Raw genomic sequence first — 17,422 nt, forward strand, 5'->3', positions numbered from 1 at the left:
CAGTGCTGGTTCAGCCTCAGAACAGAATTAAAATGCCCATAAGAAAGACAATAGAAAAAAATAATAATAATAATTCATATCAGGTCTGTTGACCACACGGTCGGTGTTGTGTGTGTTCATCTTTTCTCTCCATGCCTTTATAAATGCATTACCTATAAGTTTGATCTGTAGGCTTTATTAATTGTTAAATAACACACGCATTAAGTACAGTGTGCGCTGCAGCCGCCGTTGTCTTATTCCTCATTCCAACATATCTCATGAAATATTGCGCTTTGGTAAACTTTTCGCTGCGGTCGCCAACGGTTTGCTCTCATGCTTGCTGCTGCGCACGTTCAACTGTATAGACATTGGAAGCCTTATTGTGTATGTATTTGAATAGGACTATGTCTTTTATAATTGGAACGAAAAAGCAGACTCACAGAGTGACAAACGGCAGTTAAGTACTGTAGGCGAGGGTTGTGAGTTACACTTATACTTATGAAGGTAATGCAGAGGCCTCATCAAAATAATATTTCTCTAAAATTGTCAATGACAGCTTCACTATTTAAAAAGGTCTCACTCAGCATTTAGTTGTACTTAACTGTACATTCTCACTTCTGACTGCAAAAAAAAAAACACAAAAAAAACAAGATGGCGATGACCAAAATGCAGGACTTGAGGCCTCGAAACGGCAGTCCACACACCATCGGGTGACGTCACGATGACTACGTCCACTTCTACAGCCTACAGATTTAAGCCGTTATAAGCAGTGGCAGTGTGAAATGTGAAACTGCAGCTGATCAATATGAAGAGTTTTTCCTGGTTGGATAATAAAATGTATGAACATAGCTTCTATTCACACCCTCCTTTGCTTTGCAGTGATATTTAAAAAAAATATCTTGTTTTTTTAATTCATGAAAAAAAGTAAAAATCTTTAAATATCCACGTCCTGTCATCTAATATTCCTTAACTTTTCCGGATGTTCTATCCTGACACTTTAGGCAGGTATCGTATCAAAGTCATAACTTTGGTATCGAGACACCATTACCCATTTCTATGACTTTCAATAAAACTCAAGGTCAAGGTAGAAAGGAAGCTATTGGCATGAAATAGGGATGTGAGGTCTCTTTTTCATAGAGAATTCAAGCAAGGATAGTTAATACCACCATCCATTGACGCCCTTGTTGTGTTTTCAAGGAAGCCTTTTTTTGTATGCCCAAACCTTGAAGGCACACAATAAATGACACACTGTTGCCAATACAAACCACATAAACCTGCAACCAAACTGAGTCTGATATGACTTCGAAAGGTAGTTTTTGATGCAGGTTTATTGCACTGGATTGCCTTGTACTCATGATATTTTGTCCATCTCTCCTACAGGGAGTTGCAGAGCTACTCCTGATATTATCACACAACCATTGCATTTGCATAAGTGTTCTTTTAAAATTCCCTCATATTTGCAAATATGCAGAGAACAAGTTCAAATGTTACATTAAAGAGCATGCATAACAGAACGTTGACTTCTCTATGCAAAGAAGCCATTGTGACGGACCTTACTACAGATCATGCAACGTACAAGATCAACTTAAAGCCTAAAATCTGATCCGCTGTAGAAACGCTGAGATAAGCGTCGGCATCTGAGACCTATATGTCGTTCACTTCCTCCTGCTGGGGCTTTAATCAGAACAAGTTCAACCAAAACATCAGAGGGCAGAGCTCTCGCTGGCTGTGCGCCGCCCCGTCTGCAGCGGCTTCTTTGTCCACACAATAAACATGGCCCCAGACCGCTCATTCCAGCCCTGATACTGGCCCCTGCTAGACAAAGGGACAGCGAGGCACTGTGCCAAATTGACTTGTCCCTAATTTTTATGCTAATCCTCAATTTTACATCAGACGGTCCCCACATTTGATATAAAAGATATTAAATAAATAAATAAAGAGAGACCCAGATAATCTTTTCATAAAGACGTCTTATCCTTTGACAAGTGGAGATGTCTGCAGATGGCTTTGCATACTGGCATGTTCAAAATGCTGACAACAACCAGTCACCAGTGTCATTATTAGATGTTAATGTTTTAATGAAAAATAATGCTGCAGCCCAAAAGGCAGAACATGTTACCCCTTTTCACTAAAATTATGCTACAACTTTTAGAAATCGGCAATACGAGTTAAATTAAACTAACAGCTGCAAGAACAGACATTAATAAGTGTTTTCTCCCTTTCAATCAACATATATTTAACCTCAACAGAACCTTTATAATGAAGAATACATTCTAAGCATTACCCAGTTAATGAAATAACTGTCACAGTAGAAGAGAAAAAGTAGGATGAATAGTTTGTTCTCAAGTCACTGAGGTCAGAGATGGATATTAACAATGGGACTCTGGTATTGACTGAATTCATAGATTTACATTACAACAATTATTTCAGCTACAAATGTGTCCTCACCCTCTTTATAGTGTTTCATTAATCCTCTTAAAGCCTGACAATGATTAATTGTGGAATATAAAACAGCGACGAGTCGAGATTAAATGTTTTGCAATAAAATTACATTTTGGAATTACAAGGATTTAATGATGAAGTGGGAATGAAATCAAGATTTTAAATTTTCTAAAAATGAGGGAAGATGAACAAAGGATAATATTAACACAAAACGATGCACACATTTGGAAATAAACGTATTGCTTTAAATGGACGAACATGCACCAAAAGCATCATGATGCCACAGTACCCGTTTGAAGAGAGCTAAAGATGGAAAAAGTCAAGGATTTTCCAAAGAGGACCACAAATTATTTAAGAACTAAATAATTTATTAACAACAACAACAATAATAATAATAATAATAATACTGTGGCATTCGCTAGTTACAACGACAACACCAACAGATCATCCTGCCAAAATAATTGCAATTCATTATTATTCAGACAAAATCAAATAAAACTATGCTTCCAACCCTTAAGTAGCCCATAAACATGCTGGTATGACTTTAGATTTTGTTAAGGTACAATTATTTGATTGCCTCAGAGAAAAACATTTTTTTAAAGTGAAGAACAATCAAACAATATTAAATGTTATTATTGAATTACTATCGTTTGTTAAAAGATGAACATAAGTCATACGTTCTTCCGGCATAAATAAAGTATAAATACATTATAGAAATGTATTTTTGCATCCTTTATTTTTTAATTCAGGCTCTATTTTTCACTTGTTACCACTTTTTAGTGACAATATTTATTATTATCCGGAAAAAAAACATATTATTAGCTTTTTATTGTGGTCCTGATAAAATCCAACATCGTCCCTAAGAGTGAGGATTTCTATCATGATCTTCTTAAAACTTTCATTCATATGAATAATTTAAAGATATGGTGTTATGATATGGGTTATCTGAAGTATACAAAAATGTTTACAGGCCCAAATCTATTGACGAAGAGATCCAAGGTTAATTTCTTCCTTCCTTCCTTTCCTCTGTGTCACTTCAAATGGAGGTAATGTGGCTAATCTACTAGTGTCTCAATGTAAACTTTCATTGTAGGACAAGGTTAACTATTTACACCAAACGGCAAAAGATGGGTTGATGTTTTGTTATTTTCCTCAGGGCAGAGCTCAAACACGAGCCGTCTAAGAACAATTTTTACAAAGCTAACATCTGGATACCAGACAGATCCACAACTCAAACCACAAACCCCCACAGACGGTTATGTTTTCAAGACAGTGCGCTCGTTGAATTTCATAACCGTTTCCCTGTTTTGGGTTCTCAGGGGGGGTTGAGGTTAAAGGTTTAGATAATGTTCACATAACAATACATGGACCAGATGGTGGACATACATGGCGGGATGTCATGTTTTACCTTTACTGCATAACAACCTGCTCACTGAAGACTTCAGCCAAACTGTGCACTCAATAATGATATATATTCATGAAGAAATGTGTTTTCATGTTGGTGTTTCCAAGAAGTCGGGCATTGCTTTCCTATAAATTTGCAAAAATGAAGCATCGATGTCTGTAAAAGGCCAATAGGTAACACTGAGTAGGTGTCTTCAGTTTGCAGTTTTATTTATCACAAATCTCTATTTCAAATGTCATTATTCTCATGTTATTCTTAGCAGCAAATAAGCACAGTTTGTATGAGTCATTTTGTGATTATTATGAAGAACACTAAAACACGACCATGGGAACCTAAACCTAAACACATACTTCTTTATCGGGAGTCTTTTTAAAGGAAACTAAATATATCGTAAAAAAGATGTGCCTATGTGCCTCTCTCTCAGATATTACTCATCAAAGATCATAATAAAGCAGTTGTGTGGATTCATATCAGTCTCATGTAAAACTACTCTGCTCAGTAGGGCAGGCTGTTTTTGTGTTTATGATAATAATGTGACTTATTATCTCCAATAATCTGTGCCTGAGATGTACATTTTAACGACTCCAGACTGAAAACCTGTTGTAATGGAACAAAGAGTACAGTTCTTACACTGTATGTTGATTAGAAGTTAGGCATGCAGCAAGGCCTCTGGCAAATATGGGAGTGAATGCATGAAGCAAAACTCCATCAAAAAACGTGCAATTATTGCACAGCCTCAGAAAGAGAGAGATCAAGTACACTAACAAAGATCCTGATGAGATTTGATATCAGTCAAAGCTGCCACATAACCATACACAAGATTTCTCAGCGGTTTCCAGAACACAAGTGTCACCATCCAATCACCCAAAGATGCAATTCATGCAGAGTCTGAGTCTTACTTCTTCTATGGTGTTCCTCAAGGTCTTGGTGTATAGATGTGGTATTTTGGAAGGATTTTTGATTTTATATATATATATATATAAATATATAAATGGTCAACAGAAATAACTGAGCATATACTAAACCATAATGTTAATCAAGTAATGTTAATAAGCCCTTTTTACACATATATTTTAATTTATTTATTAATTGTTTCATAATTTATGAATAGAAAACTTGATAATCTGCTGAGCTGCATCTCCAGTTTCCAGGTTTTTGTTGAATTACACCACTTCTATGTGGAACCTAATGTTGACCTCCTATCCCCCCCTAAACTCTGCAACCCCCTAAAAAGGACAAAAACGGGTCTATGTATACAGACACAAACATTTACTTAGCATTCAGTCGGAGGACACCAGAGCAATGCACCGTTCTGATAGTGACAGAAATAAGTGCAAAAACTGCAAACCATGTTGCAATAAACTAGAATTCTACTAATAAGTGAGGTTGGATGATCAGCATCAGCATAACTAAACTGCTCTCCAGATGCAGCATACTGTAGGCCAGAGTCACATCTGTCATCAATGAGCTTTTTAGGATTGTAAAAATAAATCTGGAAAGCAAAACCAAGTAGCTCTGCCATCTGTCAAATAATGGGCAGCACTTAAACAAATAACGTGCATATTAATCTTGTCATTAATAACTGCGTTTAGGAAGCTCAGTAGCTGCTTTAAAGTGAAATAGTTAAACATTTATAGTCGAGGCTGTCGACTGTACGACTAACCACAATCAATGCAATGACATTGTTGCTCAAGTTCACTTGTTCCTGAGGGAAAACGGAGAGGTCGACTGTTAAAAACGAAATAATTCATGCTGAGGTGGAACATGAATGCGGACTAATATTGAAAATGAAGAGGGCAACATAAAATGTGTTTGATGTCAGCAAAGTCTGATTGTTGTGATGTAGGAGATAGTTTGGGCTGTAAGAACAATTTAGAAGCTGACTTTGAGACACAAGAGACAATATGTCAGATAAACATCCAGCTAACTTGATTTGTTCTCGTTTCAGACGGCGTCTGTTTAAAGGTTTCATTTGAACTTCTGTGTTGTTACCTGCAGTGTCAGAGGGCTCTCCCGTCTGTTTGTATGGGTTGAACTTGGGCTTGGGGGCGACCACAGGGGCAAATTTCTTGGGTGCCTGCTGCTGGGAGATGGAGATACTCGCACTGCCCAAAGTGGTCTCCATCCTGGCAGCCACTTGACCCGTCTGGTCGTTACTGTTTGCTGGGTTCCACATGGTTCTGATAAAAGGAAAGATAAAAGTTAGATAGTGCTGAAGCTTGGACTTTTGAATTCAAGGACAAGATAACGTCAGTCTGTGGAGAAAACCACAGGAATATGAGAACTAAACTGTGGATCACAACAGGATTTATCAGCATCAAATAAATAAAGAATCCAGCTCCAAAAAGTAACGCATCAATAACACAATGACATTTATCTTATAGTAGTTTCAATCGGGAAGTACTTTCAGCTGGAATCATCAGTAGAAATAAAACACAATTGGTTTCCTCTAGGACTGGAGCACATGTGATCTTGCCAGGGAAGGGAAGGGAAGAGGCCTGGACAAAAGTCCAATAAGGTCTCCTAAGGAAGTATGCTTCACAAAAAGTGCTTGTTTTATTCTCTGATATGATATAAATCTATATAACATTTTTCCAATGGAGAAACTGCAGCAGAGGGGCCTCATTCAACAACTTCTATAACTGCCCAACACAAACATTCCAGCACCATAAAGAATGATGGTTCGATGAGTCACGGTCTCACCTTATGTATCAAGGTCTCCTTTTCATTCATAACACAGCTAATTCTGTCATGCGGTGCAGAGAAGTCTGCAGCCATGCTGGCAGCTCTGTGTGGCTGGACTTACGAGGAAGTGCTTTGAGCTAGTGCCAGGATGCTCACACTTTGTTTGGTACAGACACCCGTGAATAAAAACACGCCATATTTTTTTAAATAAAAATGAAAATAATGATATAAAAATGATTTCCACAAATAGCAAATCATAGTCTCTCAGGGTGTCTAAGGGTTTGTGCATAACAATGGAGGTGGCCGGCTACTGTCTTCGTAATTATGTGTGTGTGCAAGATTCAAGTCTACATTATGTATTTCAACTATTGAGTCAGATTATTAAAAGGAGCTAGTAATATTATTTTGGAAAATAAATAAAAACAAAGGAACACACACTGTGTTCTGACATGCACTGATGTGTCCAATTTAATAAAGAAAAGTATCAAAGAGGAAAGGAAATCACTTTGAACCCCGAACCTTTGTTACTCACATCCTTTCTTGCAATGCATACACCAGAACAACAAATCAAAAAAGTGATGTGCGAGACAAAGAGCGGCAAAAACAACAACGTATTTTCAAACCAAAAAGATTCCTAACAGAAAAGCTGTGATGAGTTTAACAAGAAGGATAACAAGCGCTGAAAAATGACCAATGATTTTCAGTGTTGATGCAGCTTCCAAAAACAAGATCTACACCATATATATACACACACACACACACACACACACACACACACACACACACACACACACACACACACAGTACCTATACAGTACATATGTACCTGTATATATGATGTGAGATTTTATGGTGGGCTACACTTGGATTGTTCCATCAAGATATGCAGCTAATATTGATAGCTAATCAATATGACTCGTATTATAATATTGCATTTGTTGACGATGTTCATGGCCTTAATAGAGTTACAGTGAAAACAACATAGTCTAAGACTTTGCTGTGGCTGAGGACACAAACATCCAGTATTTCACCATCGCATTCTGAAATCACTTGAAATATTTGAACTATTTCTAGCCGTGCTTTTCCCCATCCTTCTTTTTTGTTTGTGTTTGTGGTGCTGTGTTCTGATGTTTTTTGGTGTTTATTATCCTCGGTCTGACTGATACAGGGTTTACATTCTTTCTCTGGAACACAGGAGAAAAGCCCACGCACAATCATCTTTTAATATCTGCTGAAATCCCTGCTCCTCCTGCTGCCTGAATGGTTCTTACTTTTTGATATTTTCCCTGCTCTTAAAGCTACTATTCAGACACGCGTGTCTCACACCCACCTGTCCTTTCAATGCAAATGCTTTCATTTCTCAATGCTCCAATGGCTAAGAAAAAAAAAGATGAATTAAAAAGGAGGGGGGAAAGGAGAAATGATCTTAGATTGTGTGAGTACGGTTGTATGGAAAATGTCTGTTTCAGTATGTGGTTACATTTTGTTGATGATTGCAAATAATTCACAGTGGGATGTTGCATACTGGGCCCTGAAGTGCACATTAAACCCACTAAAATCAGTTATTTAAACAAAGTTTGTACAAAACCTGATTTGTGTGCCACATTTGGAACACACCGATGACCTCAATAATTCATACGCTACTCGTACGTATAATGACGAAATTGCTTTTCCTCCATTCTAACAGTAAACTCTTAAGTACATAATAACTATTCTAAACTCATAATAAATCTATTTCCTCTTGGAGAAATGGTCTCAACCAAAAACAGTGGACAGTATAGTGGTTTAAAAACAGGAACAACAAATGCAATAACAATGAAAGGTCCAAAAAACAAAAACAATTCAAAAAGTAGAAAGTAAAAAGGATGCTATTTATGAAATTAATTGTTGCTGAGGAGTTTTTTTAAAAGTATTTTCTTTTCCTGTTTTGGCAATCTGAATCATCAGACAGATAGCATAAGAGCTCTGAAGAAATATATGGGCTTTTGAATTTGACAGGTCAATCCTTAATGTTAAAGAATTAGTCTGATGTCTAATATTTTTCTTATTGTCACCATTGAGACGATTAGAAGACTGAGACAAACAATAAGTCCGTCCGTCACGGTCAGTCTTTTCCCTCATGTCTCTGGTGTGTTTCCCTTCACTCGTGTCTCCTCTCCTCCCTCTGTGTGTGTGTGTGTGTGTGTGTTAATGTAGTGGGCGTGGCATTCCCCATTCAGTCCTGATTACCTGATTGCCTGCTCAACTGCCATTCATCAGCCGATCAGTGTGCAGTATTCAATCTCCGGCTCCTCGTCCACTCATCACCAGATTGTTGCTTCTAGCTGTTTGGTATCTTGAGTTCCAAGTAGTTTTCCCTCCAGAATAAACTCCGGTTTCTGTGCTCTAGGATTTTTCCCTCCAAACCTGCCTTCTCAGCTAATCCTGCTCACTGCTCCGCCAGAGCTCCTGGTTTTCAGCCATCTAACCTCAAGCCACAGGCCCAGCTCGTTCCCCCAGGACTCCTCACCACCACCAACCCCTGGCTCCATTCCCCTCCACCCTTCCCACATCCACTGCTTACCTTGTGCAATAAACTCTTGATCTGTTCACCACATTCTCGTCCTGCATCTGGGTTCTCGATGACCAAAACCTAACAATCTCTCAACACTTTCTGACTTCCAGCAGAGCACTGCCCTTTTGGGCAACAGCATATGGGGGACAAATCCAAATCCCTCCAATACATTGTTGTCAATGTAGATGCATCATGCGGTCTGAGCACCTATTTTTGAGGTAAAACATAGTACAATATTTATAACGCTGCGACGCATGTCATGTGACGGGGGACACCAATCGCAGGCGGAAGACATCTCGTCTTTCTTCCGTAAATATAAGTTATTAATAACGGCAGTTGCAACAGAGCCATCCCTTTCCAGGAAGTTGAGGATAATCTCTGACGATCAACTTCCACAGACACAGAGGAAGCCTCCTTAACATGCATTCCTCTAGTCTTTGTGAGGGTTCAGCATGTTAATCCATTGACTATGATCAAATGGTTCAATGACTTATGATGATGCAGTTTACACCAGAAGCGACTCAGCAGTGTTTTTAGGCCCAGAAAGGCTCAATGGGGATGTGTGGAGGAAAACACACCACAATGCCCACAATGGCACTTCTCATCTTTACAATATGGTCATTAAATGCCAATCAAACAAAGGTTATGATCGAGAACATTCGATCTAGACACAGAGTCTAGCTAGGGAGCAGTGTATCCAGTATTGTGTTTGTATTGTAAGACACACTCTATGTCTATATCTATGTTAATAACAATAACGTTCATTAATGTTAATAATTAATCAATCACACTTGGGTGAAACTCTGAAAGAGCATAATTCTCTCATGTCATTCCCACACGGAGAACGTCCTGTAAGAGATGAAGCCGTTGTGAATCGTGTCGTGATTCCGTGGTTCTAATGCCGACCACCACTCTGCAGTTACCGTCTACATGGTCATGTGACAGATTTCCTCTTTAAAAAAAAATTATTTCTTTGTATTTCTATATGGAAATGCAATATTTATTTCTTCCTGGAAAACAAAATATGACATGTGCTTACATCAGCCAGTACAATCCAATTTCAACCAATAATATCATGACATCCGTCCATCAATCTGCAACTTGGGCTCTGCACAGAGCTGGAGAAGGTGGTGAGCTCATCTTTTCAACAATGAAATCTAACGTTATGTCCCACTGATCTATCTTGTTTCACAAGGTAATACGTCACCATACAGAAGATAGATGCACTGCAAACGCTGTTTCAGCGCACCTTTAAGTGAGCCTGAGCTGGAGTTGTTGTATCTAACCGCCTTCACTTTCATCAGCAGGTAGCTGATAGGATACAGACACTTAGCTTGGCTCTTGAGGAGTTGCAGCATTTATTCACCGACACCCAGACTGCACTGCTACGTTCACAACTAACATTACAGCTGACTTATACTCATCGTCACACACAGTCTCTCTCTCTGGCTAACCTTACACAAGGCTTGTAATACACTGGTGGAAATGCTGACAGTACGCCTGGCAGACACAGCTAACAATAGAGCAGCTAAACTAATTAATGCAGCGGAGACTTAACTTAGCTGCATGTGCCCACGACAATGCACGCAACATTGTGGCAGCTAACTCTGCTGGACGGGTGAACTGGGGACAGTTGCCTGATTAGTGCATTACACTGCAGCTGGTGATAATGACGGATTTAACCTATTTGTGTGTCGGTTATTGATGTGGACAGCTTGTTAGGCACTACAAACACATCCCCATTTTAAAGGTTAATGATCAGTAAATTACATTCCCTCATCTTTATATCACAGTAACGTACTGTATCTTGTATTAAAGTTACTTTCACGGATCTGAATCACACTAACTATGGAGCACATTGTCATAGGGTGTGTATTCAGTAGGAACTGTCTTTTATGAATGTGTTTTCCATCAGGCAGGGCTGGAGACTACCCTAGCATGCAGCAGTGACAGTGTTAACTAGAATAGTTCATCAGTCTATCACAGTCACAACTTTCCATTTCAACCTGCTTGTCACAGAGCTGTGGGAGGAAACCAGAGCACCCAAAGGAAACCCACACAAACACAGCAATATATGCAGAGCATACCTTCTGAACATTGCTGTAAACATCTTCCGACTCAACAGATGTGGCCTCATTGCAGCAACGTAGCTCAGACGTTTGTCCTGCGCCGGTTCAGTGCAACGCCACGTGGAGAACGCCTGATGATGTGAGACTAAACATGACATGCTTTTATGCTTATTTAACTTTACTTAGTGTTCTGTGATCTCCTGCTACTTAATAAGCTAAATTATGCATTTGCTTACCACTCTTCTGTATCAGCTTTGATGTGCTCAGTGATAAAGACTAAAAGTCCCTCCCTCGTGGGAAGTGAACACAACGGAAGAAGTCATGTTCACATGCACTCTCACTCTCACACACACACACAATAGAGGCATATGGAACAGGTCGAAAGTGCACACGCACTCACAAAAAAGGCTGCGCCCGTATTGAAGCCTCATAAAAGGAAAGTCAATTGTGATTGCCAGGGCAAGCTGTGACACCGTGTTTCACAGTTTGCTTTATGGGGGCACGGCAGTCGCGCTGTCTTATCACACAGCTGTTCCACTGCACTTTTACAGCTGTCATTGAGGAACTGCTGCAGGTGTTTCTGCTGCATTAATCTTTCATATCCACCAAGGAAACTATCAAACAAAACCATCCAAAGAGGACCACAGAGAGTACAGAATTTGAACATGAAATGGCAGGGTTGAGACATTTTACTTTGTTTTGGGGGGGGTGACATGCTTTCTAGCAAATCTTTTTTTGTGGTTGGAAGACTGAAAACATCATTTCGTAAAAACTGCCGAACCTGATCTAGCAGTCTTCAGGAGCTTTTAAAAAGCAGTAGCAGCTTCAATAGCTTCTTTCTTTAGCCTTTCATAACATAAACAAATGCACAGAGATCTATGGCTGATGGATTCCTGTACAGCAGTACACTGAAGTGCTTGGTTTTTTCCACCTTGTTAAGTGTTTTGTCAAAAACAGTTACCCTCTGAAATGTGAGATGTAAGAGTGATTTGGAAACATTTTTGTTGTATTTGTAACAAGCCCGTCCAATCATTTCATTCACCTGTCTTCCTGCGTCAAAGACTTTTTCATAAGCTGCTAGCTTGATAGCTGCGCGATACAAACAATAGCCATATTTTTTGCTTATGTTCATTCTGAATTTAAGGCAGGCCTGAAGGGACCAAGCGGCAACCTCCAGTTCTGAAAAGTGAAGCAAAAGCTGAATTGCCTTAAACTTGCATTCTCTCTACTGGCCATCAGGGGTTGACTCCCCTCTGGTCGCAAAAAGAAGTCAGATTGGAGGGAAGTCAATGAGAAAATGACCCTACTTCGCACATGATTTATTATCTCAGTAAATATTGTAAACATGAGTTTATGGTCATCATCAGGCGAGCATGATGTTCATTTAGGAAATTAAGGGAAAGCTCAGAATCTAAAACTAGACTTTACAACAGCTGGGCACTGTAGTTTTTGGCAAACGTAATAGTATATTTAGTTACTATTTTGAGCAGCAGATTAATACACATTTAGTGCTGTAGTGAGTATTATCAGCAGCAGGATGTCATATGTGTGATTGACTTCAGGTAACTACATTCCACCCAGTGCTTTTAAAAGTTGAAGCTCTATGGCACACAGGAAGACGATACACACACATCACTTTATTTGGTCTTTTCATGGGATTTTGCTGATAAATAGAGATAGAACGTCACAAGCCTTAAAGACCAAAGCAAATGGTCCATCTGCTGGTTTCCTTTACAAAACAGGAGATTGCAAATTAAAATGAGCAAATGTCCTCCAAAAAAACACATCCTGTACATTATATATTAAAGGGTATCCAGTGCAGTCCATAAGACTGTAAGTGTTCCTTTATATCATAAAATATATAAGAAAAAGTGAAGTAGGATTTGAAGGCCAATTATGTTGCTTTTCTCTCACCTTGTGCTTCGTCCCATGAGTAGAGTTCAGTTAAAACTACACAGCCCTTGGTTCACTAGGCACCGATCAAAACATCACTTCAAAAAGACACTGCAGAGATGAATATGGAGATACACTTTGGCTGGCAGATTTTTTTATACCAAATAGAGGGGCGGGAGGCAACTGGGAGTAGCACTCACGCTTCGTGACGCAACGTGTGGAGGATCGGCCATGCGTGTAAAAATGCTTTAAAAATTAAAGGTTTCCATCTGCAAGGGGTTGCTGCTGAGTCTTCCCAGCACTGGACTCACTCTGCTTTATAGGGCTGGTTGAATGGCTGAACAGGTTAATGCGACATTACACAAACAAGAGCTAGCTCCCTGCGTTCCGCCATTCGGAAACAGCGAAGAGCAAAGAGTTCAAGTGGTCATTATGAGTCCTGAAATGTTTTGTGCAAAAAAAGGGTAAATATTTGAAAGTGCCGGAAGTCTGACATGATGTGTTGACATATTAATAAAAGCAAAAGGCTGCTTTGGACCTCTTTCAAGTGTTGAAAATTTTATAGTGGAAGCGCAACACCAGTGTCAGGGCATCAGAGGACTGGGTAAGTCAAACATCATGTTCTGAAACAGAGCCACTGCAAACAGCACGGCGACATGGCAAGACCATCACAACACCAACTGGAGAGCAAAGAATGCAGATTAAGCTTCCTCATGCGGCTATTTCTATTTCAGATGGCTTTTATTTATTTCAGGCTAAATTTCACTAAAAAGTAATGAAAAATGCATTTAAACATTTATTGAACATTATATTGTACTGAAATAGGCACATTGCACGTGGGTAAAGGTGGCCTTTTGCTAATATGATCAGTTCCGTACAATGACCTAGAAATAATCCCGCCAACAATTTTAGTGCATGTAAATGTGAAAGTGAGAATTTACTTCCATATTCCTTTCAGACAGGATCTCCCTGTGCGTAAATGTGAGGCATTCATTTGATATTTCACTGATCCTTATAACAACATTGAGGTTATGGATTAAGTAATGTCAAACATCACTGTTAAGTCCCAGCACAGTAAGAGGTCTTGGTAAGTCCCCAGAGGGATAAAGGAAAGAGGGCAACTTAAAAAAAAAGTTGCACATATCCAAACAAAGAATTTTGTACAAGGCATCAGATTTGTATTAATCAATGTCTGGTAGGCTAAGGTCAACACCAGTCATAAATGTGTGTAGACCTGTTAAGAAGCCAATGTCAGACTTTCTCTTCTTTGTAACAAAACATTTGCAGCTGGAAAATTATTATTATTATCTGCCAATTGTGTTTTTCAAATATAAATCTATAATAAATCTGAATAATGGTTTAGAATTAAAACTTTGAAATACAATTTTGTGTTGGGCCGCAACTGCGGATTATCTTCATTATTGATAAGAATTCTCACTATTTTAATCAATTAAAAGGTACGCTTTAGAGAAATTGATAATAATAACAATAATGTGCAAGGAAGCTAGCAATGCACCAGGAAAGGCAATGAAGGAGACTAGTGAGGTAGCTAGCAAATGTGAATAGAAAAAAATCCTTGACTTTAAATATTAAAAAAATCTGCTTATTTCAAATGTTTTATGAGGAATGAAATAGATTCGACATGTTTGTCAAACTTCAAGGATACATGCAATGCATTTTGTATAGTTAAATAGATTGGCTCCTCAATGCACCTAAAATGTGAGATAAAAGAAAACTGATTTTCCAGAGTCCAAGGTGATGTCTTCAAATATCTTGTTTGGTCTGAAAAATAACCCACAATCCACAGAAATTCAGCCGACAATGATATAAATCAGAGAAAACCCTCACAATTGAGAAAGGTGACAGCAGAGAGTAATTTTCTGCTTAAAGTTTAAGATTACCAATAACTTAATTTAATTATCGCCACTGTCGCTGGGTGATGTTGGGACTTGGGAAATTGTGTTGACTCTTGAAATTTTGAGTGGATTCTACTCCTGCTCAAAGTGTTAAGTGTCCTGAGATGACTTCTGTTGTGATTTGACACTATAAATAAAATTGAATTGAAATATCAACAAATAATTATGTTAATCAGCAAAGTAGCTGCATTTTATTTTCTGTCATACAACCAATCACCTTTGTCACTTCTGTCATCTCGAGGTGTGTGTGATCGAAATAGTGGTTTATTAAAATGTGCCACATGTTGGTACTGATCATTTTATTCTATTATTGACAATAAATTACAGTACATTTATATTGTGATTCCTATGAGAAGTCTAATTATACTGGTATAGTAGATTGCATAAAAATCCTGGTTTTAATGCGCTGAAGCACAATTAAAGACATTTTCAGGCCATGTCATTTTTGTCACGGCCCAATTTTAGCCATTAATTTGCTGATCGCTGGTCTACAAGCTTTCATCAAGGGAACAACAGGAGCAAAGAAGTCACAAGTAAGTGAGAGCAGAAAGGTCGGACTGCGGGGGGGGGGGGGGGGGGGGGGTCACCTGTGGTGTTTTACAGTGAAGCTACTTGTCGTCTAACACCAACAACAATCCGTCCTGTTTCAACACTCGTGTCTCACACGAGTCAATCCTCTCACCAGCACTGGCCACTGAACACAAACCAGCCATGACAACAGGAGGTGAGAAAGCTAGCAGGCAAAATCACCTTTTTGTTGTGTCAAAGCAAGTGTGCTCAGAGCTCTGTGAAGAAGAGGGTCTCAATCACAACTCATCACGTCTCCGCTCAGACAGTAACCGGACGAGAGCGGGCAGAGTCCAGATTGACAGGAGCGGATGGGCAGCGTAGTGTTACCCAGAGAGGACAGAACTAACTTGTCGGGCGAGTTGCAGCAATGGCTTCTCGTCTACTTCTACATCAGCAGTGGTTCTCTTTGTTTCATATTCAAAAGCAACATCTATCCACATGAGGCAAAATGAAGAACACGATATCAGGGGCTCTAATTATTTCCGACAGAGTTGTTAACTCTCCGACTTTTAAATTGAAAATTCATTTTTCATTAATGACAGCGTAACAATGTGTTTTTACAGCTACAGTCACTCCGGCTCAGAGTCAGCTTTTTCAAACACATGGGAGCGCTCCATTTGTTAAAGGCCAGGACATTTCAGACCTGTTTGTACAAGGAGCCATCAGACAGCCGGTGTAAAGCCCCTCATAATTAGGCTAATTACACACAGGGAGAATATGAAGGTTAATCAAATGATAATCATTGCAAATACCGATTTGTTTTCCCCATTAGCTATTGTGAAGACCCCAACCAGTTGATAACCATAACAAATCAGATTTGGAGCTGTGACTACTACAAAGAGTAAAAACGCTACCCCCACCAGCCTGCACCACCTCCCTGAGCAAAGCAGAAGGGAGAAACAAAACAGGATAACGGGTTTGAAATGAAAGGCAAGCTGCACTGCTTTCATTTAACTGTTTGGACATCATGTGAAATGTAATCTCAAGTTGAAAATAGTTTCAAGGTGTGAAATAGCTCTGCTACTGTACACCTGGGCATATAGATTCATTACAGAAGCCCCATTATATTAATATTAAAAAGTGGAGGTGTTCAGTGTGTGTCTCTCTTTGCTTAAGGTGTGATTTGATACAGTCAGCGCTGTGTTAGTTTGTGTGTGAATGTACACAAAACAACAAAAAAGGACAACAAAGAGATGCAAAATGGCTACAAAGACACACAAAACAACAGAAAAAGAATGACAAAGAGATGCAGAATGACTTCAAACAAATGTAAAACAACAAAAAGACAACATAGAGATGTAAAATGGCCAAAAAGACACATAAACCCGTCTGGGTTTTCTCGCCCCTCTGTAGGAAGGATGGGGGCCTTTTAACATGTCCGTGTCCAGGGGTCCATTGTTTCATAATCCATCTATACATGTACGTGTAAATGCAGTGTGATGGCATCTTTGTGCGTGCATGCATGTACAGTACACATATGGGTGTTTATCTATTCATGTATATATGTGTCTTTTATTTATATTTTAATTGTATTTGAGATGTTATGATCTCTGCTTTTTTGGCCGGCAGGATTCTACTACAGCTGAATGGAGCGATCGAGTTAGACGGGGTCCACATCATATTCAGGCTCATCAACTCGTCTCAGTTCTGTGTGTCAATATGTCCATAGCCATCACTGCAGGAGGAAATATCTTAGGAAGTCAGTCGCCTATGTTAGGGCTGAGGGACATATCAAACTAATTGCATTAATTCATTTTTTGCATAATGTGAAAAATTTTACCTTGTTAAAATATCCCAAAAATATATTGCTGTATAGGTAACATATATAGCGGCTATATCAGATATCTGTCCAGTAACCTGGGATGCTATTCACAGATATTAAACAGGTATTTTCTGTATATGCTTACAG

At 39.0% G+C, this 17,422-nt stretch overlaps 1 protein-coding gene across 6 annotated transcripts in view; it reads right to left on the reverse strand.

Annotated features, from left to right (window-relative positions):
- Positions 1 to 17,422, reverse strand: part of lpp (LIM domain containing preferred translocation partner in lipoma) — a 163,431-nt gene that overhangs the window by 101,403 nt on the left and 44,606 nt on the right. For all 6 annotated transcript variants that reach the window (XM_084011284.1, XM_084011280.1, XM_084011279.1 and 3 more), the window contains one exon: positions 5,819 to 6,006. In XM_084011284.1, the coding sequence (XP_083867410.1) occupies positions 5,819 to 6,002 (184 nt within the window). In that variant the 5' untranslated portion in view covers positions 6,003 to 6,006. The remainder of the gene's footprint in view (positions 1 to 5,818; positions 6,007 to 17,422) is intronic.

Source organism: Eutrigla gurnardus (genome assembly GCF_963514095.1).
Source record: "Eutrigla gurnardus genome assembly, chromosome: 6".
Taxonomy (NCBI): domain Eukaryota; kingdom Metazoa; phylum Chordata; class Actinopteri; order Perciformes; family Triglidae; genus Eutrigla; species Eutrigla gurnardus.